The sequence below is a fragment of the Peromyscus eremicus genome, chromosome 2, assembly GCF_949786415.1.
Source record: "Peromyscus eremicus chromosome 2, PerEre_H2_v1, whole genome shotgun sequence".
Taxonomy (NCBI): Eukaryota; Metazoa; Chordata; class Mammalia; order Rodentia; family Cricetidae; genus Peromyscus; species Peromyscus eremicus.
Genome location: NC_081417.1, coordinates 110,372,107 through 110,397,849, shown reverse-complemented (window position 1 = coordinate 110,397,849; position 25,743 = coordinate 110,372,107). Strand labels below are relative to the sequence as shown.

Here is a 25,743-nt window from a genome sequence, read left to right as displayed (position 1 = left end):
TTTTGCCCAAGTGGGAACAGATTAACTGAATTTAATCTCTTTCCTCCTTTCTACTCTCAAGGTACTGTCTTGGTTACAGCCTTCAAAATCTTCTACTTGGTGCTCACTGCTAATAAATTGACCTCCCTGCCTTCCAAGTATCTGTTTAAAAACTATGATCTCAGAGTAAAAATCCCGAACTCTTTAAAATGACATGTAAGCACTTCAAAGAAGTGTTCCTTACCTGTATCCCCCCACACTTCCACATCAATGTTCACACTTAACAGCACAGCTGTTGTGAAATACTCAATGTGTCTGTGCTTCTGGGTAGGTAGTAGGGCACGCTGTGCCACCCCCACTTCTCTCTTAGCCTTCCTCCCAACTGAACTACCTCTTCTTTTTATTCCCTCTAACTCACCTTTAGGTGAAAATAGAACACCATTGCTTTTCAAAGGAGTTGTCTCATTGCCCTGATCAGGCAAGATGAGCTCAGACCCTTATAATGCCTCTTGCATATTTTTATTTGACAGTCCTCATAGCAATGAATAACTCATCTGTTTTAACCACTTTTCCTTTCCTTGAGGTGAAGGATGTGGACTCATGTATACTCACATCTTTGGTGTCCAGCACAGTGCTTTGTGTTTACAGAGGACTAGTGCCTAGCTACAGCTTGCCTTACTAGAAAACAACAACATGTTTTACCCAAATTGCTAAGCCCAAGAACGGTCCTTGGATACTCCTGTAGTGTGTAGACCCTGCAGCAGGCATTTTTTCAACTTCTGAAAGTCACCTTTGCTTGCTAATTTAACTTCAGGAATCAGAACTCTGCTTTAAGGGGACTCATTCTCTGGGTATCTCTACCAAAGACAACAGATGGGAATGAAAGTTGGACTTGGAATCACTCTGACAAGGTTGGGGCTGTCATTGCTAGTATCTTCTGTAAAGCATGATAGAAAAACCATTTACAATAACAAGAAAGATAATTTTATATATTTAGTTTAGTGATAGTCAAAGAGAAGGAGACAGAAGAATCAAAACAACATCCAGAATCTTAGATAATTCTTGTCTAATTCATGGATCTGTGCTAAGTAAATGTCAAATTCCCTATCTTCCTTTCAAGATCCATTACCACAGCTTGCTTTAAACAAATCCTTTATGCACACACACACACACACACACACATGTGGATGTGTCATATATATATATATATATATATATATATATATCAATATATGAAGCCTTTACTGGGTATGGTAATTAATAACTCTAATCCCAGCACTGAGAAAACTGAGGCAAAACTGTAGCCTGGGATGACCTGGAGTTAGATCCTGTTTCAAAGCAAACAAACAAAACCAAACCAAAACATATATGAATCTGAATTACAGAAGAGTATCTTAACAATACCACCAATGACTTGCCAGGACCTGAGGAGAGGAGAGGGGAAAAGCCAGACTTTTAAGCATGGTGCTCAATGGCTCCCAAGCTGTCTCTGCCCCTATGATCTTTACAGTTCTACAGGAAGGAATCCCTCAGAGATGTCCAAGGACAGTGCTTGTATTTCCCAACTCCACTTCTGTATGTGCATTATACTATTCTCTCTGTCCAGAATCCTCTGCCTTCTATTGCTTTTTGTGGAGAAAACATCCTTTGGCCTAGGTTCAATTCAAATGATACTTACTCCCTCCCACCTCCCAGAGGGAGCATGATAGCTAATATGAGAAAGTTCTCATTAGAATGTTACCTTTGAGGAAGCGCTGGAGTGGGTGTAGATTATACATATGGTCTCCTCAGCACATTTCTGTTACACTGAGATTTATCAAGGAATGTCAGCATCTTTGTATTTTCTAGAACTTAATCCACAAGTCTCACTTTTTTTGATTATTGTGTTTGCACCTTAAATGGGTCCAGTATTTATCATGCTTCTCAGCAAACTCATTCATGCATGTATATATTCATTCATTTACTGAAGTCATTACTGGGTTTAAGAATATAAACAGATACCATTGCCCAGAAGAAGCTCACAGTGCAAGTTGGGGAGACAGCAGGAATGTCATTGTGTATTTAGGTGTTTAAATATTATTGTCTATGTGTTATACTTAGTGATGGGGATATATACAAGTGGAAAGAATTATTGGGCCACATGCATTAGTCTGGGTAATAATGTTACATCACAGCATAGCAGACGGTATATATGAATTCCTTTGAAGAGTCATATTATTTGGGGATATTTGATATATTTCACAGAATCCAATTTTGTGGGTTTTTCTTTACAAGTTTCAGCTGTGAGAGCCCTGTTTATAGAAGGTGTGGGAAGTTTTCACTCATATTAACAATACTGGTAGGAGATAGCCCTGCAGGGCTTCAAGGTGGGGAGTCACAGGCTGACACACTTTTAACTCCCTAAGCTAAATTCAGCATAGGAACCTGTAGCAATATGGATTGAAAGCATAACATATCCTCTTAAGACAAAAGAAGAGAGGCTTTGATTTTACAAAGACCTCAAGTCTTCAGGCTTTTCAATATATTTTAAAAATCAAATACAGATAAAGTGGATAACATGGGCTTGTTTGAAGTTGAATACTTTGTAGTGCTGCAGTCAGACACACCAGAGCCCCCAGGTTGCTGTCACTGAGGGAGTGTCCAGATCACATAAGTGCAACAGACAGAAGACCCCTGCATGCTCCACCTCTGAAACACAGATGTTAAAATGCAATCTTCCTGTTACCTGGTATAATTGTTGTCTTTTCAAGATGCACAAAACTTTTAAGGTGATCAGCTGCAGCTGGCTCCAGCTCCTGCTGTCTTATAAAGTACCTAGGTGAAGGCCGTAAGGTCCATGTGGGGGCTGATACATGAAGATTGCAAGGCTCCAGTTCTACCTTGATCAGAAGCTGTGCTGACTAGGCCTGGGCTTGAAACAACTTGGATGTTATATTAATTATGTTTCTGTCTCTGACCAAATTACTGACACAGACAACCCAAAAGAAAATAGATTTATTTTGGCTCACAGTTTTATGGGGTTTAGTCTATTGCAGGGAGGCCATGGGGGTGGGAAGGGGGCAGCTCGGTTTTCATTGTAGTGGGCCAGGAAGTAGACAGTAAGACTGGAAGCAGCCAGGAATAATATGCTTCTGAGGCCCTAACCCACTAACCTATTATTTCTAGCTAGGCCCTGTCTCACAAAGCTTCCAGGCTGTCCTCAATAGTACCACCCTGCAGAGACTAAGGTTTCCAAATATGAACCTGTGGGAGGCATTATATTTTCAAATAAAGCAGGTAACCAGACATATACTCAAGTGTAGAAAATTTTTTAATAAGTAAATAAAGCTATAAATCAGATACACTCCTGTGAGTTGTTTTGAGTTTAAGTAAAAAAATATACTCTCTCTTTCTCTTTTTTTCTTATCCATATTGTTCATTTACTGTGACTAACTGGGAGTTATCTAAAGAATTGATTTCTCCTGCTATCCCCCCAGGCATTTTCCAGTCTCTGCCTCTAGTAAACAGTAATTTCCAAGTAAGACAGGAGCAGAGGGAAGTCATGGGGGGGGGTAGTAATTTGTCACTGTCACCCACAAAATGAAGATAGGAACACTAAGTATGAGTCCAGATACCCTAACAGCTCGGCAAAGCTAGTCACCAGCTCACACAATAGCAACCATGAATTATCTCTACATTTTCTGTTTGGATTGGAAGAACACTAAGAGATAATAAGGTGAGGAGCTAAAGGATGAGGAAAAAGGAACAGAGAAAGCTCCATCCCCAAAACAGAATGGTGGAAACAGAGGTGGGAATATGGATGGTGAGGACCAGCACTGCCTACTCTCGACTGCTGAGAGCTGGAGGTGAGAAACAAGAACACTCAGTCTCCTTGCAAGGCACCATCCTGCAGACCAGGCAAGGGTGGTGCTATGTCAGGCACTAAGCATTGGCTGGGATGGTCACCTCTGCATTCAGAGTCTGGCAGATCTGCTACTCCACATAAGTGTATTTTGCTCTAAGCTCAAAATGAGATGACATTTCCCCCTGCATTTCCCATTGCTTTCATTTCATTTCTCATTGCTGGTACTAGAATGGATAACTGCACCTCCAAAGACACATGCTCCACGAACAACATTCCCCATATTGCTCATGTCACAGTCAATGCTGAAGAAGCTACCGAAACAGAGAGAGTTCATTCAGATTCATTTTAACATCCAACCTCTTTGGCTCAGATTTCCAAGCTTTCCACATGCAACTGACTGGCATGGCTAAGCCTGCTGAGACCTCCCAGTGTGTTAGGAGAGGCATCTGTACAGTTGTCCCAGGAGGTACTATTCTCACCCCATTGATAGAAGGAGAAGGGAGGCATGGAGCAGTGAAGGGATATGACCCCAGGCCTTGGCTGCATAGCACAAACTGTGTCTGTCACTCAAGCTATCTTCCAGGCTGGTTCATTCTGCTTGCCTCTCAGGCACAATGGAAGCTTGCCATGCTGAAACACTCCTTATCTATACCAGGCCTTTTTATATTTCCAGGCTCTTGGTATGTGCTGCTCCTGCTTCTTGACATGCAGATCCCAATTTTCATCCTAGGTGATGTTCTAACTTATTCCAGGCAAGTCAGTGAATTCACTCCCTCTCCTCTCCCACACCTTCATCACCTTGCAGAGGAGTGACATGTAGCCTTTGCATGCAGCTCTGCCTCCTACTTAGTCATTAAACATCTCTATAAGGTAGCTACTGTTATTGTTCCTGTTCCACAGGTAGCAAAACCAAGGCATGAAATGTCAAATGCTTCCCTAAGGGGCCAACATCTACCTGTGACTTGGGGCTTGAGTAGTTGTGAGTCCTTAACTACTCCACTGTGTTACCTCCACACTTCCAACTCTTACTGGCTTCAAAGCCAAATTCTGACGCATAGTAGAGTACACAAAGTGGTCTGCACCATGGAAAGGGAGTGCAGTTGGGTGATGGAACTTTAGTTTAGAGGTTTCCCTATATTCCAACAAACTCCCTTAGCTTCTTACAAGGCACTGAGGCGGAATGGGGAATTTCAAAAGCCATTTTCTCTTTAGTCAGATACTGTATTCACAATGCAATATCTACACACATATCTGAATGCATAGTTAAGAGAAAATTGAAAAAAAAATGAAGCAGGACTACTGAGAGATCCTAAGGAAGCGGCGAGCAGTCCTTGCAGGCAGTTGATATAGTTATGCATTTTCCTACCATTAGCTGCTGGTGTGTACCAAAGTAAACATGAATGCGCTGGGGCAGCATGTAGAGTATGTGTTGCACTTCTGAAGCATGAGAAAGGGTTAGTGGCACAAGTATGGCCTTGAAGGCCAGGCCCCAAAGAGAGTGGCATCCCCTAACAGGTGGGTGTCAGAACCAGGCTGGGCAATTATCTGTTCTTTTTAGTTTCATGCCTAAGCTCAGCAATGGAAAGCAACAGCTCACCTTCCCAGGCATACACCCACAAGTGAACCACTAACTGCAGCCCTCTGGATACGGCTCCTCTCAGAGAGCAGACAAGGTGCTGGGGCTGATGACAAGCTAAGAGGTGTGCTGCAGAGGGCTCAGGCCACAGTCACTCACTCACACTGGGCCAAGATATTCCACTCAACGTGCTGTGCACAGCTTGTTCCTTGTTTGATGCAGAGATTGTGGCAAGATTGACGCAAAGACATGGCAGGGCACACAGATGGGGCTTGTCTGAATGCAAGCACTCCTGGTTCTCTAGTTTTGGCTAATTCATTTGCTTCCTGAAGTATCAATTTTCTAAGCTGCTAAAAGGAAACAATTCTTCCTTGTTCCTGGGATGGTGGTTTGAGGACAGCAAGATACTGTACAAATAAAGCCGGCATGGATATTAACAAAATTGATATTACTGTTCCCTATTTGTAGACTTGTCTAGCAAACCTCATATGATAGAATCTGGGACTTTGGGTTGCTTATAATGTCTTTATCAAACTAACTTCCATGCTCCAGGCCTCAACTTTCTCATTCATAAATGCATCTAGAAATGCACTTGCTCCAAAGTAAGTTGACTGTGATTACTACCCTGTTTGGAACACCAGTGTGGACTGATGTAAGTAAAGGCATGGACATACCAAGACACATATGTATTCATAAGTTATTCACAAGGAGAGGAAACCACAGGACTGAGAGTAGGTTAGCCTTGGCACGGGACCGAACAGGATCATGTATTAAAACATGACAATGCTTATCCTTTACTTTACAACTAATATCCATTATGAGTGAGTACATACCATGTTTGTCTTTCTGAGTCTGGGTTACCTCACTCAGCAGGATTATTTTTCTAGTTCTATTTATTTGCTTTCAAATTTCCTGATGTCAGTGTTTTTAATGGCTTAGTAATACTCCATTATGTGAACATACCATAATTTCTTTAAACATTCTTCAGATGAGGGGCATCTGGATTGAGTAAAGGATAACTATGCTATAGTCCACAGACCCAGAGAGGCTAGGGAACAAGGAGGGCCCAAGAGGGAGTGCATGGATTTCCCTGGGGAAGGGGAAATAGAAGAGATCTCCTGGGTGGACTGGGGGAGGGGGAGGATGGGAACTTGAGGGATGGAGTTAGAGGGTCAATGGAGGGGGAGAGTGTGGGAGGCCAGCTCCTACCTTTTAAAGGGTTCCTATGAGGAGGAGAGAGGGATAAGAAACTTTTAGATAGAAAGATAGCGAAGAGAAGAAAGACAAACACAAGATAGCTTCGGGAAGACCTGGATCACAATCCAACGGCCCCTTCTGCCTCTTCAAAAGGGCTTTTTATGACAATGCCAAGGGGTGGGGCAAAAGACCTCCCCCTTGCTAGATCAAAGCACACTGCACAGCAAGTGTAGACCCTTCCAGACACCTGGTAACCATGCTCGTGGTCAAAGCATCCCCTTTTGCAGCCCTGCTGAGTAAAGCAACCTCAGATGCTCAGACCCTGAGTAAGTTCTCACTAGGAAACCTCTGTGGGTCTCTACAGGAGAGTACTGAAAGAGATAATGGAAAGGGGGGCATTTCAGGGTCAGGTTGAAACCTGATACAAGAGAAACTCCCACAAATCTACAAGAATGACCCCAACTAAGACTCCTAACAATTGTAGATACAAAGCCTGAACTGTCCTCTCCTGTGATCAGGTTGGTGACTACCTCAATTGTCATCAGAGAGCCTTCGTCCAGTAACTGATGGAAATAGATGCAGAGACCCACAGCTAAACATTAGCCTGAGCCTGAGGAATCCTGCTAAAGAGAGGAAGGAAGGATTGTAGGAGCCAGAAGAGTCAAGGACATCACAAGAAAACCCACAGAATCAACTAACCTGGCTCATAGGAACTCAGAGAGTCTGAACCAACAACAAGGGAACCTTCATAGGACCTACCTAGGCCCTCTACATATGGGTGACAGTTGTGTAGCTTGGCCTACTTGTGGGACTCCTAACAATGGGAGCAGGGGCTGTCCCTGATGCTTTGCCTGGCTCTTGAGAACCTATTCCTCATACTGGATTGCCTTGCCCAGCCTTAATACAAGGGGAGGTACTTAGTCTTACTGCAACCTGATATGCCATTCTTTGTTGATACCCATGGGAGGCCTGCCCCTTTCTAAACAGAAAAAGAGGACAAGTGGACTGGTGGAGGGGGGACAAAGGGGAGGGGGGGAGGGAAGGGACAGAGAGGAGGGAGGGAAAAATGAAGTCGGGACATAAAATAAATAAATTAATTAATTAAAAAACATTACAATGAGCAAGTTAATAAACCTTGATTTCCTTGAGCACTGAATGCAGAAAACAATGGGAGCTCAGGGTGGTTTCAAGCTGGCAACAGTGACTGTTCAAGGCCCTAACCAAACACTTGGCACAGAGTGTTCAGTGAGTTATAGGTGAAATAAAAATAAGTAGGCTGAGCTCTTCAAAGGGAGCTGTTCACCATGTGTTTTGATTATTGACAGCTTGGCAGGAGACATTTTAGAGCTTTGTGGATTTCAACAACCAAACAAAGAACTTATTCATGTATAGCTTAGAAAAACTAGTTTACCCATTTAATGGCCAGCTGTGGCACAGTCTACAGCCATTGCATAGGATCTACGGTAAGGAATAGAATAACATACCAGGACTCTGCCTTTTTTCCTGTTGGGAGACGCTGTTACATAATGGAGCAGAGCCCTGGCTGCCCCGCCAAGCCAAAAGAGAACACACAGATCTTCAATCCAGCATTGACTACAACTTTCTAGTACAGCCTTGGGCAACAACACATTGCATCTCTGAGCCTTGGTTTTCTCATCTGCAAATGAGAGAATTTGGTATAGAAACTCTTTGGGTAGCCTTTTTGTTCCCAAACTGTATGATAACTCATTATCCAAAGAGGAGTGTGTATATATCAAACCGCAAACATTATGATTTCACAGCAGGGTCACGGTTCACATACTGAATTATGTGGCTGGAAGAACTGGCTGCAGCCCTGAAGCCTGGATCTCTCCCAGCTTTCTGTCTACAGGTAAGAGACTGGTCACCTGGCTCAGGCCAGTCCTCTGCAGCTCTCCTAGAAAGCCCTGGGGGAGTGTGGGAACAGAAATCCCCAAATGACCCCTGTGCCCCTCTACTGTGTATGTGCCTACCACACTCATAGAGCTGCTGAGATCTCATGCAACGGTGGTTCTCATGAAATCAAACCTCAGCTTAAAACTGCAATCCTGAAACCATATTAACACATTCTTCCTTCTGCTTCTGATCATCCCCAGAAACTCCCTGAAGCTGTGCATTCGCTATCTGCTCGGGGCCTGGCACAGCCTTTCTCCTTCCAGACTCCACACATGGCTTTATCAGTGCCTGGGATCCCTTCCATTTCTGTGGACTGCCTGTCTTTTTAGGAGCCCTTTGAAAAAGCTTCCTGCAGCTTCCAGTTCTTGCCCAGAGTCTGGACCACTCAGCTCTGGTCTCACCTGCCCACCTGTCAGTTGAACATCATGCCTTCTCTGAACCCATGTCCTCAGTGCCATGTGTCTCTGTATTTTGGCTTCTCTGGGTTCCAGGTGATATTTTGTGAACACAAAGCTAGATTCAGCTTCATGAGCCAATAAGGCCTGAAATCTATAATTCAAAGTCCCTCTTTCTGGATTTAGGAACTTGCAAGTTCACAAAACCCTTTCATAGCTATCATGTCAACAGGATCCATGTTGGATGGCATGCATACAAAAGGAAGCTGAAATAGGTGGAATATATACAGGAGAAACATCAGAGAGGGCAACTAATACTCTTTGAAGGGTGGGATTTAGAGAAGTTATAGCAGAGGTAACATTGTATTTTGACTGTATGCTGATGACTGAGTAGGAATGTCTAGGTGAGGAGAAGGAGCTGCGCTCAGCAGTGAAGCATAGGCGTAAAGGAAAGAGGAAAAAAGCATGTGTGCATGGGAAGAAGGCCGAGTGTTCCAGAAGCTCGATGTCAGGAGGACAGGTGCTGCAGATGCCATGTCGATCCCGACTCCTCAATCTCCACTTCCATTTCTTTTTATTGCCTGACTGTTTTTATTGAGAAGTTTATGTCTCAGGATACTGCTTTTCAAAAGTACCACATTAGTAAAACCATTATTTTGGCTTAGTTCTTGCTTCTACAGAAAGAAGCTGGGTTGACAATGGGACATATTATCATTATAGTTGTTTTGAGACAGAGCAAGGCTTCTCAGCCACCATGCTGGTGAAGTCATTGGCTGGGTGATTCTTCGTTGCAGGGATTAGCCTGAGCATGCAGTGTGACTAGCAACATCTCTGGCTTCATTTTGTCACACACCAGTGATATTTCCCCCTCCTCAGGTGTGATAACTCTGTGCTAAGTGCACTGCAGGTGACTAAAGTCACCCCTGTTTGAGATCTACTAGTCTAGAGAAAATAACATGAGCTACAGACCTAATCTCAAGTGCAAAGCTAGCTAAGACACTAGTTATGGAATTCTGGAAATGTTGCTTTGTGCCTCACATGAGAACTAATCTTTACCTACTATGATTGCTATAAAAAGGTAAAAATAAAGTATATGAAGCACCAGGCAGAGTCCTGAAGCCATAGAAGACAAGCGGGAAATGGTCATGTAGTACTAAGAATTGTGGTTCTTATTAAAGATGCCTATATTATCAATGTATTATTAGAAATAATACTTAAAGTTTAAAAGTGACTTAACAAACACATTCTACTTTCCAAGAAATAATAATGGCATGGCCTGCTGTGAGCACAGTTCCAGGCATCGCTTACCCAGGGATGCTCCTGTAATTTCCTGTCTCAATTTTGAGACTATTTTATGTTTTACCAAAGCCTTCCACACTTAGCACAAATAACTGTAATTACTGTACTTACTTGCCTGTTTACTAGGCTACAATTTTCCAAAACTCCCAAAACTCTGCTGCTTTCTCCCATTCACCTTCCATCTTCATCAGCTAGTAAAGCTGCTTAGCAGTATATACTTGCTGAAAGGCTTTTCTCAAGATTTGTTACTTATTTAGATATTATAGATGACAAATTCAAAAGTAGACCAACCATATATTAATAGGTCCATCATTCCACATCACACAGTGATAAATGTGAGTCATGGAATCGGACCAGGCAGGCTTAATCCCAAACCTCTACCTTGAAATGTAGTTTTTGACAAAGTTAAGCAGTTATTTGAGCCACTGTTGTCTCATTTGACAAACACAACAGAAGAGCAGTATGTAAAGAGCTTCTTCCTGTACTAAGTGTGAGATAACAAGTAAGACAACAAGTAGACGTCTATTCTTAGGTCCATAATTCAACTCTGAGTTGCAGGTGCTCTCACGGCCAAATAAGGGTTCACATATCTGTCCCATTAAACTACAAAGTTGCTGTGAGGAGTGCTTCCACACTGAGCATAACTGTGCTTCTTCAGTCTACAGTTTAGAAATATAAGAGATCATTGCTTGTAAGAATGTTTGTCATCAAACATGCCACATCTCATAGCCATGTGTACATATTAATCATAAATAAGCACTCCTCAAATCACATTACTAGATTCTGCTGCTTGCCTACTGTCTCTTCCAGAACATAGAAAATGGTGAGATAAGAAACTGGCATGGTTTGTTGGTCACTGGAAGAAACTGTGTTGTTCTAGCAAGGCAAGGACCAGAAGTTCTTTTTCTAAGACTGGATAAAAGAATTCTTCTGCCATTAAAAAAAAAAAAAAAAAAAAAAAAGTCGGGCGGTGGTGGCACACGCCTCTAATCTCAGCACTCGGGAGGTAGAGGCAGGCAGATCTCTGTGAGTTCGAGGCCAGCCTGGGCTATAGAGTGAGTTCCAGAAAAGGCGCAAAGCTACACAGAGAAACCCTGTCTCAAAAAAACAAAATAAAATTTTTTAAAAAAATTTTAAAGAAAGAAGAAAGGAAGGGAGGAAGGAAGTTATTTTTTTCAGCACTGCAATTCAGATGAGCAATTTAAGACAATACAACATCTAACAGAGAATCCAATGTCAGTAATTAAAAAGTTGTGCTCAACTTAGCAAAAAAAAAAAAGTTTGATTTTGACCAAAACAGGCTAATGTGAGTATAAACAGAAATTGTGGAGATTTCCAGACATCTAGGATTAGCTGAGGAATTGCTTGGACTTAATGCTTTCTCCTGAAGATCTGAACCAGATACAGCTACCATACAAAGACAGCTGCCTCCCAGTTGGAATAAGGATCCACTCGTGAGGTAATGCGATTCTTTCATTTACTTACTATGACACTAGCCGCTCAGGATGAAATGACAGGATATGACAGGAACTTTCACAAGGGTAAATAAGACGGCGTTGACATACAAAGCAGCAAACATAAGATACAGCAGGAACACAGACAAAGGAGGGATTCATTTAGCTTGGGAGTCAAGGAAGGCTTCCCAAAGAAGATGGCAGCATCTTCAAGCTTTGATGGATAGTCAGAAGTTTGTCTGATAGCGGAGAGCCACTGAAAGGAAAGCCCCCCCCCCCCCCCCCCCCCCCGAGAGAGAAATGAGGTTGTTATTTCCTTTCAGGACAGTTGGGGCGCTGGAGCCAAGAACAGACCTGGAACAAAGTTAATGCTATTTTTACAAGCTAGAAAAATACCAGCAGCAGGAGCCCTGGCCAGAACCACCCCCTCAAAGTGCAAACAAAACTACTCCTATCTGCTGGCTGGCTGCTGGAGAACTCACTAACCAGTCCCTTAAGAACAAAATGTTCTTTTATCTTTGGCTTTTCGTTCCCACAAAGTCCTTCCTCCTCTGTTTCCAGAGCTGGAAAACTCATGAATTAAGTTGTGTTGCTCTTTGATCCTTATCTTCCCATTCCAGGCTGTCTTTGGAAATGAGAGTCCATGGGATATTTCAGCTGAAAGGTGACCCCTCCTACTTCTTAGAATGTGGGGTCTATAGCTGATCCTGTCAGGCCAGCATATGACATGTCCACGGTTGTCATGGCAGTGTTGTGAGAGACCTGGATGGCATACCACTCCCATTCCAAAGCTAGGCTCTTACAGTGACATTTGGGGTCACTGAGTACCAAATTTACCCAATCAGTTCTTAAAGCTGTTTCTGACAGAAACCTGTGTAACTTGTTAGAGTGCTGAATCCCACATTCTTTAGGAGGACATGAGGAGGACAATGAGGGCACCTTCTGGGAACACAGTGGTGTCAGGGTCATGGTTCTTCTTTTATGCCTGCCTATCCACAGGGAAGAGAAGATAGTTCTGCTGAGAAATAATGCACATCTGAGAGAGAGAGAATGAGTGAGTGAGTGAGTGAGTCTATGTATCTGTGTGTCTGTGTGTGTGAGCATGTGTGTGCATGTGTGGGTCTGTGTCTGTGAACATGTGTGATGTATATAACACTGGTTTTCACAGGAAAACCACGAAGGGCCATTGCTAGCTCTTCCCATAAAAGAGAAAAGAGAAGCTGAAGAGGTAGCCTGCTTGTAGGCAGAACAAGTATTTAGCCCAGTCAGGAGATCTGCTATGTCAAACCAATACCAGGAAGCTACACAAACACAGAGTAGGGAGAACAATACAAATGTCCCCAGAAGGAATGGTCCTTGTCTGGTTTGTTCACTGCTGACAATCTCCAGTGTCCAGACCCAGCACAGACAGGTTGTACACAATTGATATTCATCTTTAGTCCACCTGTGATCAAATGGTCTTTTCAGGCCTCTCTGGCCTCTGTTCTCCTCTGAACCCCGACATGACAGACACAAGATAGAAAGTGAGCAGAATTTTTGCTTCCAGGCCTCTTTACCTTCCCAGATATCCTAACAGGTGATGGGGAAAAGAGGCAGGGTAAGAAGCTCTAAGGACAAAACTTGATCAGAATTATCAGTAAGTCTTCCTATCCCTTAGCAAAGAGAATCCCTTCCCCTGCCCTCTTCAGTCAGCATAGGCACCTGAGTTCTGTCCTTTAGGAATCCAGGAATTTATTCTATTTTTCCACTTCACAAATTTACATTTAATAGGTGTGGAACTCATTAATGTGGGATAACTGGAGCACAAAACATGTAAGCCAAAGCTTCTGGAAGTAAAAGTTCTGTCAGTGAGCTCTGTATTTAGACAACAAATGGGGGTCATCTGGGAGTTTCCCCCTCTTGAACAGTACAAAATGTCCTGGGCAGAAATAAGAAGGTGTGTTTTGGCACGTCCTTAGGGAGGCCAGGGAAGCTGACAAGGAAACCCACGGTGCCTGCAGCTCCCCAATACAAGGCCCTCTTCCCTGTGGCACATAGTGGCCCCCGCCAAGTGTTTGTCACCTGGGTGAGGCAAATGGTTGAGACTGTCACCCTAGGGAAAATTGCAAAAGATGATGAAGAAAGTTTCCCTGAGCACCTCCATGATCTGCGCAGTCAGGGTAACTATGAGACAAGAACACTCCATGTCTGTCTACACCTCCAGCTCTGTCTGTGCCTGTGCTTCAAAGCATGACATTCTACCCAGAAGCACTGCTCACACTGGGAAGTGCTGGAGAGAAACAACCCTGCCTGTGGTCAGAGCCACACCACGAGTCACCCTGCTATCCCATGTGCAGTCCTGTTGTTTATTCTCTCTCTGGGCCAGAGCCTGAGAAAAGAAAGACAAACAGGAGCAGAGCTCTTAGACTGATGAGTGTCATCCATGCCACACATCAGGAAACAGGTTAACCTTCCCTCTAAAGTTTAATGTGACTTTACTCAATGCATGGATCAGCAACCTATAAAACACAATACAGTGTTCACCACTAGGAATATGAGATGAATAACAAGGTGTTCTTGTTCTCAAGAAATTCTCCGTCTGGTAGAAAAGACAATCAGATCAATCATAAAATTGTAACACAATGTGTTCATTTCTTCAAATAAATAAATATGACAAAGGAGCACAATTTACAGAATTTCTAAATCTGACTGCCCCACTGAACACCCTGTAAAGGAGAAAGCCTTCATTGACCTTCAAATTGGAGGGGGTTACCTACCTGGAAAGCCTCCCCATTTGTGACAATGCTGAGAGGTGGGAGCTGCAAGAGGTGTTCAATATGGCAGGGGTGGGTTATGTATTAATGGAGAGGATTCCCAATGAAAGCAACCCCCTTTCTCATTCATGTGCAAAAACACTCACTTGCCCTTCCACCTTCTAAAACAGACAGAACTTTACTAGATGTGAGTCTCTTGACCTTGAACTTCCAGGCTACAGAACTGTAAGAATAAATCTATACTCTCGGTATCTGTGGCCTCAGGGATGCTGCTACAGCAGTGTAAAGTAGGTTGAGATTGTAACAGTCATTTCTAGGCAGATAACACATATGCCAAGACAGAGATGTAATGGAATGAGATCTGGAAAAACAACCTATGCAAGTCCTTAAGAGACAGCTCTTGACTTAAAGGCCATGATTCTCAACCTGCTTAATGCTTCCTAACCCTTTAATACAGTTCCTCACGTTATGGTGACACCCAACCATGAAATTATTTTCATTGCTACTTTATAAATATAACTTTGCTACTGTTATGAATTATAATATAAATATCTGTGTTTTCCATTGGTCTTAGGCAACACCATGAAAGGGTAGTTTGTGAGAACAGCTACTCTAAAGTAAAGTATAACTCAGCAATTAAGAACTGGAGTCTTACTATGCCACCCAACTGGCTGAATTCTTGCCTCACCTCTCAAGTAGCTGAAACGACACATGTGTGTCAACAGACTAGACTAAAGTTTTGTGACCTTAATCCATTACGAGAAATTCATTTTAGCCATGGCCTGGTATACACATACATAATACTCACAAGCAGAAACATAGGCTAACAACAGAGTACTTACCCGTACTGTGCAAGACACACACTCTGCTGTGTTCTGCTCTGTTCTGTTCTACTTTATACCATTCTATTATGGAAATTCAATGTCATAGCTTGGTACATTTGTCTTACAGAGTACAAGCCCTAATTTGAAACAAATGCTGTTGTACTGAAAAGATAGGGAAAATACATGACCGTAGTAAAATTGAGAGAACCTGAGAATCATAGTAGTCAAAGAAGGACAGCACAATTGAGATGGTGACGAGAACAGAATCACCACATTGAACTACTGTTCTTTGCATCGTTGTATGTTTTCTATTAAAATTTGGGAGGAGAATTTGGTTTTGTTTTATTTTATTTCATTTCACTTATGTAGTTTTGAGGTGCTGAGAACTGAATTGCACATCTTGTACAAACTGGGCAAGTGCTTTACCACTGAGTTCTAACACCAGCCCAGGCTCTGTTTTAAATCCACCATCCCTTAGCACCATGCCAGAGTGTGTGGAAAGTAGTCAATGGGTTCTTGAAAAATGAATAAACAAATGTAAGAACTGAAAACTTGAAAGTTATATAGGAAATTAAATCAAGGCTTCCATCAAGTAATTGGATTTAGGAAAAAAGCCAAATATTTTATTAAATAAATATATTATGCTTATAAAGATTTTGCACTACCATTAGTAAAAAAGAATACATGAAAGTATTCTACCATCACACACTGTAGATGGAAGTGAACATATGTTGTCGCTCAGTAAGCTAGAGAACTATCTAGATTAATTTCATATTATTATGTATTAAGAAATTAATAGTTTATACATTTTATTTTTAATTAAAAGTTTTCTAATTCTATTCAAATGCCTATGTATAGAAAGACATTTCATTATTATACCTTGAATCATCAGCCCTTGACCTTTGCTGTGCAAACAGAAAGAAGTATTCTGGGTTCTTGGTACCATTCTGTTTGCCCAGAGAACCCACAGAGCTAGTGCTGGGCGGGAAAGAAGAGGTTACCTAGTCCTCCTGCATGGGCGTCAATGAGTGAGGCTGCCACAGCAATCCCCGAGGGAAGACCTAGCTCTTTGGCTGCCTCTGGTGTGAGTCCACTTCCAAGAGAAGTTCCAGGAGGCAGCACGAGATTTCCTGGATAGATATGAGAGAAAACAAACACCTATCAGTTTGGAATACTCTGAAGTGAACAGAGGGTTTTCTTAAGGGAACCCTTTTGCTCCATTCCCCTTGTCTGCATTTTCTCAACTTCACAGAGACAGAAACCATACAGCCATGAAACACCTCTTTGCTCATTTTGTGACCTTAGTATATGTCTTTGATACGCATGCAAACACATGCTCCAAAAGAAGCAGAAAAGTGACTTCTGTAGTTGCTTCCTATTGTAGGGTAAGGGAAGGAAATATGTTGTTCCAAGAAAGAATTTCTTACATTTTGAGATAGTCCAGTTGAAACCTTGGGGGATTCTATGAGGCTACTGCTTGCACAGAAACAATTCTTCAGAGTTTTGCAATGCAGTGACCCTGATATTTCGAGTGACCTTGAAGTCTTGCAGTCAGGCAGGCCTTTGGTTAATAATTTATTGATTGTCTAGCTTTGTGTGGGCACTGCCGGGCTGCAAAAGGCGGTTCTTGTTTTCAACCTAGTTAGGAAGATGAGATAAGGACACAGAAAACCATGAGAGGCAAAAGAAAATGAAATGATCTTTCTGTTGTCAGGTGTTTAACAGAGGCTGACCCCTTCTACTCTGAAAAATATTCTAAGTATTGCTGCCTTGCAGGGACTGTGTAAGACTTAGACCATATGTATGCTATAATCTCTATTGAGCCTCAGGATTCTAGGATTCTAAATGTGTGTTATGAACTTTTTGAGCATGAAATCATCACTTATAATTGTTTAGGGAGCTCTAGGGTTGGGTAGAGGTGCCTTTAGGTTTTCAGCGTGCACCCACACACGCACGCACGCACGCACGCACGCACGCACATGCATTCGGTAAATGAGGATGGTAAATGGCTCTAACAGTCACCTCTAAATGGAAATAAAGCACCCCATCAAAATTTATATATATATATATATATATATTTAAAACAATAAACTATCTATAACTAACTCTGAAATAGGTTAGCCCAAAAGACTGACATCACTGTGGTGGGTTTTAGATCTTCTTCACTCAATACTGATTTTAATTAATTTACATTTAAATTTTAAAAACATATTGAATTTGTGTTCTGAAAAGCAAAGTGTGTTTGGAATAACCTGAGTGTGCAAATTTACTTTTCTGGCATTCATTTAAGAAAAGAAAGTATTTCTAGTGGAAATCTAGTGTCTGAATTGTGTTTGGTAAGAAACACAGAACATACACCAAAGATTCGTTCAGTCTGAAAAAGTGAATGTAAAGTATCTCACTACTAATTTTATATCAGTGGGGGGATGTGGTTCAGTGATATTGTGCTTGCCTAGTGTGGATGGGATCCTGGATTTATTCTTAAGCACAGCAAAAAGAATTACTGGACCAACTGTATATTGAAATGATATTTTTTTATCTATGAAGTTAAATCAGTCATATCAGAATGAACTCATCTAATTTTTTTCTTTTTACTTTATCTTGAGGACTAGAAGAGTTTAAAGTCCCCTGTGTTGGTCATGTGCTAGTCTAGTAAACATGGTTCAGATGCACAAACATAGGGTAGAAGAAGGCTAACTACTGGTCTGAGCTGAATTCCCAGGACATAAGAACTGCGGAAGAGCCGTCATCTAGATTATGGACAGTCTCTCTTCTGATCTCCGCACTGTGCTAAGAACATAGCATGCCCTTTGTCACTCCATTTTGCTAACACATCGATGAAGGGTACATAGTATCCATTTTGTCCCCATCTCACAGGTAGATGCCAGGACATTGAAACGTCCAGAACAGTAAATATCCTGCAGCAACATAGCTTAAGAGTTGGAGGTAGGCCTTAGTTTCTCCTCTGACATCAAACCTTGTACTACGACATCAAAGCATGAATTTTCCTCAAACATGCTTTGAATAAATGAGGGGATCAAGAGAAATACTTCTAAAACAAGCATTATTGTACATTTTAAAACTACCACCATTTGGAGATCCTCCCTACGGAGTTATTTTTAGGTTTGATTTCTATAAGAAAGTAAAAATAGAGACTCTGTAGAGATTCATCTCCAAGCTCTACAACTTCAAAGGAGTAACTTCTATGGACAGTTTTAGACAAGAGTGCAATTAGCATGGAAGACCTCTTTTCTCTGGGGAGAGTTAGAAAAAAAAGGCTTTGTTGGTAAATGAATGAATCTGGCCTGTGAAAGGTGGCTGCAGACGACTGTGCCCAGAGTCCTGGACTAGCAGCAGACCTGGTGTCAGTGTACACAAGGCAGGGAGGTCTCTCAATAGGTAGAGCATCTTGAACAAGAACCAGGACAGAGAGGAAGTACCATGGGTGATTGGTCCAGGGCTGGGTAAAGGGGGTGGAGCACAGGCTGGGTTGGAAGCAGCAGGTGATGGTCAGAGATGGTTAAAGAAGCAGGCCATCAATAACACTGCAGTACTTGGGCCTCAGCACTGATGTCACCGGATCCCGTTGAAGAGGTGATGCAAGAGAGAGTGGTGGCTGGATTCGTGTTTTCAGATGCTTATTCTAGCAACATTTTAGGAGAGGATATGCTTGAGATTATGGAATAAAACAGCAGTGAAGCTCTTCAGTCATCAAAGAGAGGAGCCATTAAGGTAAGAGTAATTGGAATGAAGGAACAGAAAAGACATGAGAGATTTTGTGGAGAAAAAAATAACTGCTCATGGTGGTAGTTTTAATGTAGGAAGTATGGAGGAGGAGAAGATGCCATGGTTTGAATTCCCTTATCAAGAAAAGAAATGTTGACTGGTTAAAAAGATTGAAGGTACAGACAGTAGCCAGCTGCCAGCCTCAAGTCCCCTGGGGAACCTCAGCTACAGATGCTTTCTCTGTGGCCCCTGTCCTGTGACTCTGTGAAGGAGGAGGAAGGCTGGCAGGTGCCCTTCACTGTGGCAATATTTTATTTCTGCTGAAATGTAGTGATATTTTATTTGTTTGTTAATAAATAAAGCTTGCCTGGAGATGAGGGGGGAAAGGCCAGCCATTTTAAGTAAACAAAGAAGTCAGGCAGCACATGCCCTCAATCTCTTAGCAGGGAGGATCTTTGTGTGTTCAAGGCCACACTAGGGAACAGAGCCAAGCTTGGTGACAGACACCTTTAATCTATACAGACAGACAGACAGTGACAGAACTGTGTAGGAAGAGGAAGTGAGGTAGCTGGGCTAAGAACCATATATATATATATGAAAAGCAAGGTATATAAAGCCTGGGTAGACAGGAACTCGCTCTTTGGAAGCTGTGGATGTGGTGAGGTGAGGTTAGCTGGTGGCTTTCCGTATTTCCCTGATCTCTCTAAGGCTTTAACCCAAATATCTAGCTCCATGTTTTTTATTTAATGAGACCATTTAGAAATTTGTCTACACTTCACCCTACAACACTCTTGCTGGCCAAGGTGATTTTGAAGTAGGGTCTACCACTTTTGCAGATAACCATTCTCATTCAATAATTCATTCCACATCTGTCTCAGCTTTGTCCCTAAAGAATTCAGCCTAGGGCACTGAGCCAGGCTTCTGAGGCTAGTGATCTAGGAATAAAAACTAATGTTCATCATGATGAGTATCCCTCCTTAAATTGGAACCACAGCCCTTAGGCATCATCTCTCTGACCCCAAACATGAAGGAACTTTGTTTATCCAAACCAGAAGGACATAACATAAGACAGGAAGGTGGAAATACATATTGTGAGAAAAGAAATTGCCCATATCTTCATTTTCTCAGCCAGAAGCATCTTAGAGGGTTTAGGACTATTAAATGCCATCTGATAACTTTTCCCAAAAGTTTTAATTTACCGTAAAATTTAATAACCCACAGCACTGCTCTTCCTAGAGCTAATCAAGATGTTACTGACTCCGCATCTGCAATTTCTTCTATGCTTCATAAAACCACTCACTCGTGTGATTCACAAACATTTTAGAAACAATGCTTAGAAGATGGTCTACACCAGTTTTTACCTATCTCGTGCCAAGTTCTTGTTGGTAAATAAGTGAAAGAGGCCCCTAAGACTTCAAAAGATTCACACTGAAGTCTGGAACTAAGATGATGGGAAATTAAGATACTGAACTGTGTAGAAGATATTAGAAAGGTAGAACGCATATGATATGCCTAAGGAAGTGAGGATGGCCCCTTACATTGGCCTCAGAAAATGGATTAAATCTTCAAAGTAGAGATAACACCTGGGCAAGGGTTGAAATGACTTCCAAAAGTGGAAAATAGATGTTATCATGCTAGAATTAGAATGTTCCAGGAAGTGGCTCTATCAAAACAAATGGTGGTTCACTATAGGGTGCTGCTGTACACTGGTTTAATAAAACAGTGATTGGCCAGTAGCCAGGCAGGAAGTATAGGTGGGGCAAGGAGAGTAAAGGAATTCTGGGAAGAGGAAGGCAGAGTAAGGAGTCACCAGCCAAACACAGAGGAAGAAAGATGTGAAGGCAGAACTGAGAAAAGGTACCAAGCCACATGGCTAAATAAGAATAATGGGTTAATTTAAATGTAAGAGCTAGTCAGTAACAAGCCTGAGCTAATGGCCAAACAGCTCATAATTAATATAAGCCTCTGTGTGTTTAGTTGGATCTGAGTGGCTGCGGACCGGGAGGGATTCAGGAAAACTTCCAACTACAGTAGGGAGCCCAGAGGGGCCAGGAGTTGAGGTATCCAGACTATTAGCGAAATGGGTACTGGGGGAAGAATGGGGAATAGGAGCAGACTATGAGAGAGGCAACATAGGGCTACAGACAGCAGCAGCGAGAACCTACCCACTCTTGACACTCAAATTTGGTTTTAAAAAAGATAAACCTACAGTGTGAAGAAAGGCTAGCATAGGAAACATTTTATCTTTCAAACACCCAAACAAGTGAAAAATGCAGGCTGCAAGCTATTATGCAGAATATGACTTCACTGTAAAAATAACAATGGAGGTAGATGAATTTATAAAATTACATTCCTAGGAGGTAAAACACAGGAAATGTTTCCAATGGGAGTGTGGGTGAATATGTGCTTTCTATTAATCTGTGGGTTCTATTGTGCTTCTTTGACCAAACATTTCTTGTATAATAGTTTTAAATATGTTTCACTTCTGGTCTGATATTTAAAAAAGAAAGCAAACAAACAAACAAACAAAACACACACCTATCCAGCAGAATCCTATATAGTCATTAAAATACATGAGGAAGAATTAAGGTATGAATCTAGGAGGAAGTCTAAGATAAACTAAGGGACAAGCCAGGATGTAGAATAGTGCTCATCTGATGATCACATTTGTGATCCTTTTAAAGACTACAAACATTTATGCAGATATACTTCCAGAAATTCTCTGGAAAAAAACACTGATTACTGTTACAGCACAGATGAGGATATATTGTGAGGTATTCTACTGAACTATTTGTGTGGCTTCCACATCTCGACCTTATTTATTTGTTTAAATCAGACCAAGTTAGTTTAAGCTTAAATAAAAATAAAATGAAAGCAGATTCCCTTCATTGTTTTCAAGTTCTGTTCCTCAGGCTGAAGACAGGAGAGAAATCCATGTGCAATTCACCTATGCTCTGATCTGGCTGTGTATACATGCTCACCTTGGGATGTCAGATGGCCCTGAGGACTCCTGAGCTCTCTGAATTCCCATCTGAATGGACAGATTTGGCCTGAGTGGTCAAAGCTGGAGCCTACAATTATCGGGTGGCTGCAGTCCCTCTTCTCAAGCAGGGGCTCTTATTACACCAAACCTTCCCCTACCAGTTTTTCAATTATCTATGACTAATGAGCACTCTGGGAACAGTTTCAGACACACACATAATCCTCTTTCCTGATGTCAGCAGCAGAAATTAATGACTCTGTGGATTGCTGGGAGACAGAAGATGCATTATAATGGTCAACAGAACTGTTACCCTCTCCAGGAAGGGGGAGGGTGTTGAATTAACTGGAAGGTTCAGTGTTCCTTTGTATTCTGAGAGGGAGATGAAACACATGGGGGGAGTTGGCTCCAGGCCCACGGAAATGTCAGAGAGGTTTGGGCGTGGGTGGCATGGGACCCTGCTTCCTTGTGCTTGGCTATGGAATGCTAGTACCAGCTCAGTTGGGCAAAGCTAACAGGTCAACCAGATTGTGTCCAAGACTGTGCTAAAGGACATTTTGCCCTGCCAGTGGAGAGAGTCCTGGAATTCTTTCCAACAACCTACTACTTTCAATCTGATTCAAAAGTGAAAACAAAACTGAGAACATACAATTCTCAAACACTATGCTGGAGATACTGAAAAAACTTTCAGTGGCAGTTGATAAGTATGGTGTCTCACACAGACATGGAACATACTTGGATGGCTCGAGAGAATGTTAAGATCTAGCCAGACTCAGATCACACAGATAGGTCAGCTCTGGGGATTTTCTAGATCTGGTAGAACTGGTAAAAGATGGCCAAGAAGATTCCAGTAGTTCTGGCTCCTGAAATGGAGCTACGTTTGTATAGAATGATTCAATCAGCTAGAGAATTCCTAAGAAACCCAAATCTAGCACTTTTCTGCCGATTGTTTAAGGACAGCTTCTTATATGCCTCCTAGAAATCATGTCATTGTAACTAGAAATTAAATTCCATTTCCGTTACCGATTTCACACCCAACTGTATGATATTCTTTATCACTCACAAAGAAATGGTGAATAGACATCTACTGGGTGCCATGCACTGTCCCAGAGTAGAATATAGATCAAGGATGAAGATAGAGGAGATCTTTGTAGCAGATACCAGTCCTTTCTAATACTACTTCTGAATTATATCTGTTACTTAATACATCTTATAAGTATTCCATGGTTTGGACTATTTGGTAAGTACTAAGATCCTTGACTTTGTACTCCGATCTACACTTGGTATTAATATATAAACACACCCTGTCTTAGTTAGGGTTTCTATTGCTGTGAAGAGACACAGCTACAATGACAATTTTTATAAAGGAAAACATTTAATTGGGGCTGGCTTACAGTTTCAGAGGTTAGTCCATTCATCATGATGGGAAGCAAGGCAGTGTGCAAGCACACATGGTGCTGGAGAAGTAGCTGAGAGTTCTACATCTTGACTGGCAGGCAACAGGAAGTAAACTGTCCTATTCTGGGTATAGCTTGAACATATATGAGACCTCAAAGCCCACCCCCACAGTGACCCACTTCCTCCAACAAGGCCACACCTATTCTAACAAGGCCACACTTTATAATAGTGCCACTCCCTACAGACCAAGCATTCAAACACATGAGTCTATGGGAGCCATACCTATTCAAACCACCACACACCCTATACTTTAAATCCACTTTTGAATAATCCTTACATGTTGTTTCCCTATGCTAGGTTCTATCTATATCTCCCAGTAGAAAGAGAATAGTTCACAGCTATTTTATTTCTCTTCGAATTTGTTTTCCCTCATTCCCAAGTGTATAAAAAATATATTTAAAGTAATGTCTTAATAAAATTTACACTTTTTAAAAAAAGAGACTGTAAGAGTCAGATCAACCAACTTGGACAAAATGGTTAAAGTTGCATACCTATACATGCCCACATATGCTGAATATCAGTAGAAAGACACTAAAGAGAAGAGCAATAAATTTAACTCTTAATCCTGGGTGCTATCAGGGTAAAGCACCTACTATAATCCCACCAGTGCGCCACTCAAACATCTCTAACTCAGGACAATGGAGCACATCAAGGGCAATGCACATATCCAGCCAATGGCACACAGCATGCTGCCACCTCTCCCTAGGCACAAAGAAGGCTATGCCAACAAGAGACTACAGATCCCATGCTCTTGAAGAATACAGCTCTAAGTCCTCTCAGCTGGACAAGCTTGTTCCAAGAGTCCAATTAGCAACTAGTTACTGCAACAGGTCAGTGAGCTAAAGAGCAGTATATACAACTTGTATTTCAACAGGTAATTACTCAAGTCTATGAGCCTTTGGTAACTATTCTTGGAACATTTCTGTTGGTATAATTTTCCATCCAAGTAACAAATCAGCGACAGGCAAATTCTTTTGTAAAGCAATAGAATTAGGTTCTATAACTTAAGAGTCTAAATGTTAGAGTTTATTATATTATAGACTAGAAACAAAAGCACAAAACAATTTCAAAATTTGTTCAGTTACCTATGGAGTAAAAGTGAAAGATTTCATTCAAGGACTAGATCAGCATCAGGATTCAAATGTTTGACTCTAAAGCCTGGAATTTTCCCAACCTACCATGCAATTTGGGAGAACAGGTTAGGTATGAACTGCAGTGGACAGAAAAGCAAGGCACCCCTGAAAGGCTGCGTATTAGAACAAAATCACAAGGGCCATAAAATTCTAACATGCTGAAACACTCTACCTTCTCCTTCCCCAGACTGGCCCTTAGAGACCAGGAAGCCAGATGGGGAACCAGCTCTCTAGGGGTTAAGCAGTTATAAAAGCAGAGTCCAGACTAAACACAGGGCTCCCAAATCAAAAGGCTTTGTCAACTTTCTATACCCACTGTTACATATACCACTCTGTTCCCTCCCCAACATGAAGAAGGAAGCTCACCTAAGCCAGGGACATAAGTCACATGGAGTCTAGAATAGCTGGCAAAATTCAATAGATTCCAGAGGTGTGGGAGGCAGTTCTGAACTATTCAGGGCATAGCTGTAGTCTTTTTAGCTAGAAATCATCAGCTCTGACACTCACAATGACCTAATTCTCTAGATAATTGCTGATGACCTATTTTGCTCTCCCCTAGCCTAAGGCTACCTCCTAAAACCCTTCCCTAGGTAGATCCTAATTAATCCCTCTTTCCTCTAGAACCCCACAGCATGGTGTCTGGAATTACATCATTCTGTTCTTCATACACAAAGGCTGTTTTCCTTGCACCTAACTCTTCTAATTTCAATGATAATGGCTGGAGGGCAAGGCTCTTTCAACTGTATTGTCCCAGGCAGGCAGGTTAGAATAACTTGTGGAGTTCAGGTTAGGTAATACCCAGGTTTTGATGGAGTCCATGGCCTTACTATTCTCAGGGTTTATGACCTTGTGCAAGGGATTGCTTCCTCTTGCAAACTTCCATGCTTATAAGAATGCTAAAATAATGCAATTTTTCTCCCAGAGTGGTCATGATAATTCATCAAGATAATGCGAAGGAAGTATATTTGCTGACATCACACACACACAACAAAAGACCAGCTAATGTGAGATAGTAATACAGTTATCACAACTCCCTGTGCCTGGCATGTTAGATACTGAATAGCACAAGGAGGTCATATAGTTCATTCTGGCTAAGTCTGAAAAGCTTGAGGTTCTATGATGTTAGTGCATGATGAGATAAATGCTTTTGGGGTCATAAGCACAAGCTGCAGAAACCATCAAAGGTGTTAAAATATTCACAGTGATGGAAT

At 41.8% G+C, this 25,743-nt stretch overlaps 1 protein-coding gene across 3 annotated transcripts in view; it reads right to left on the bottom strand.

The window, feature by feature from the left end:
* Positions 1-25,743, bottom strand: part of Fggy (FGGY carbohydrate kinase domain containing) — a 404,108-nt gene that overhangs the window by 184,380 nt on the left and 193,985 nt on the right. For 2 of the 3 annotated variants that reach the window (XM_059254544.1, XM_059254546.1), the window contains exon 7: positions 16,237-16,365. The exons of the other annotated variant lie outside the window; for it this stretch is intronic. In XM_059254544.1, coding sequence (XP_059110527.1) covers positions 16,237-16,365 — 129 coding nt within the window. The remainder of the gene's footprint in view (positions 1-16,236; positions 16,366-25,743) is intronic. 3 annotated transcript variants of the gene reach the window in all.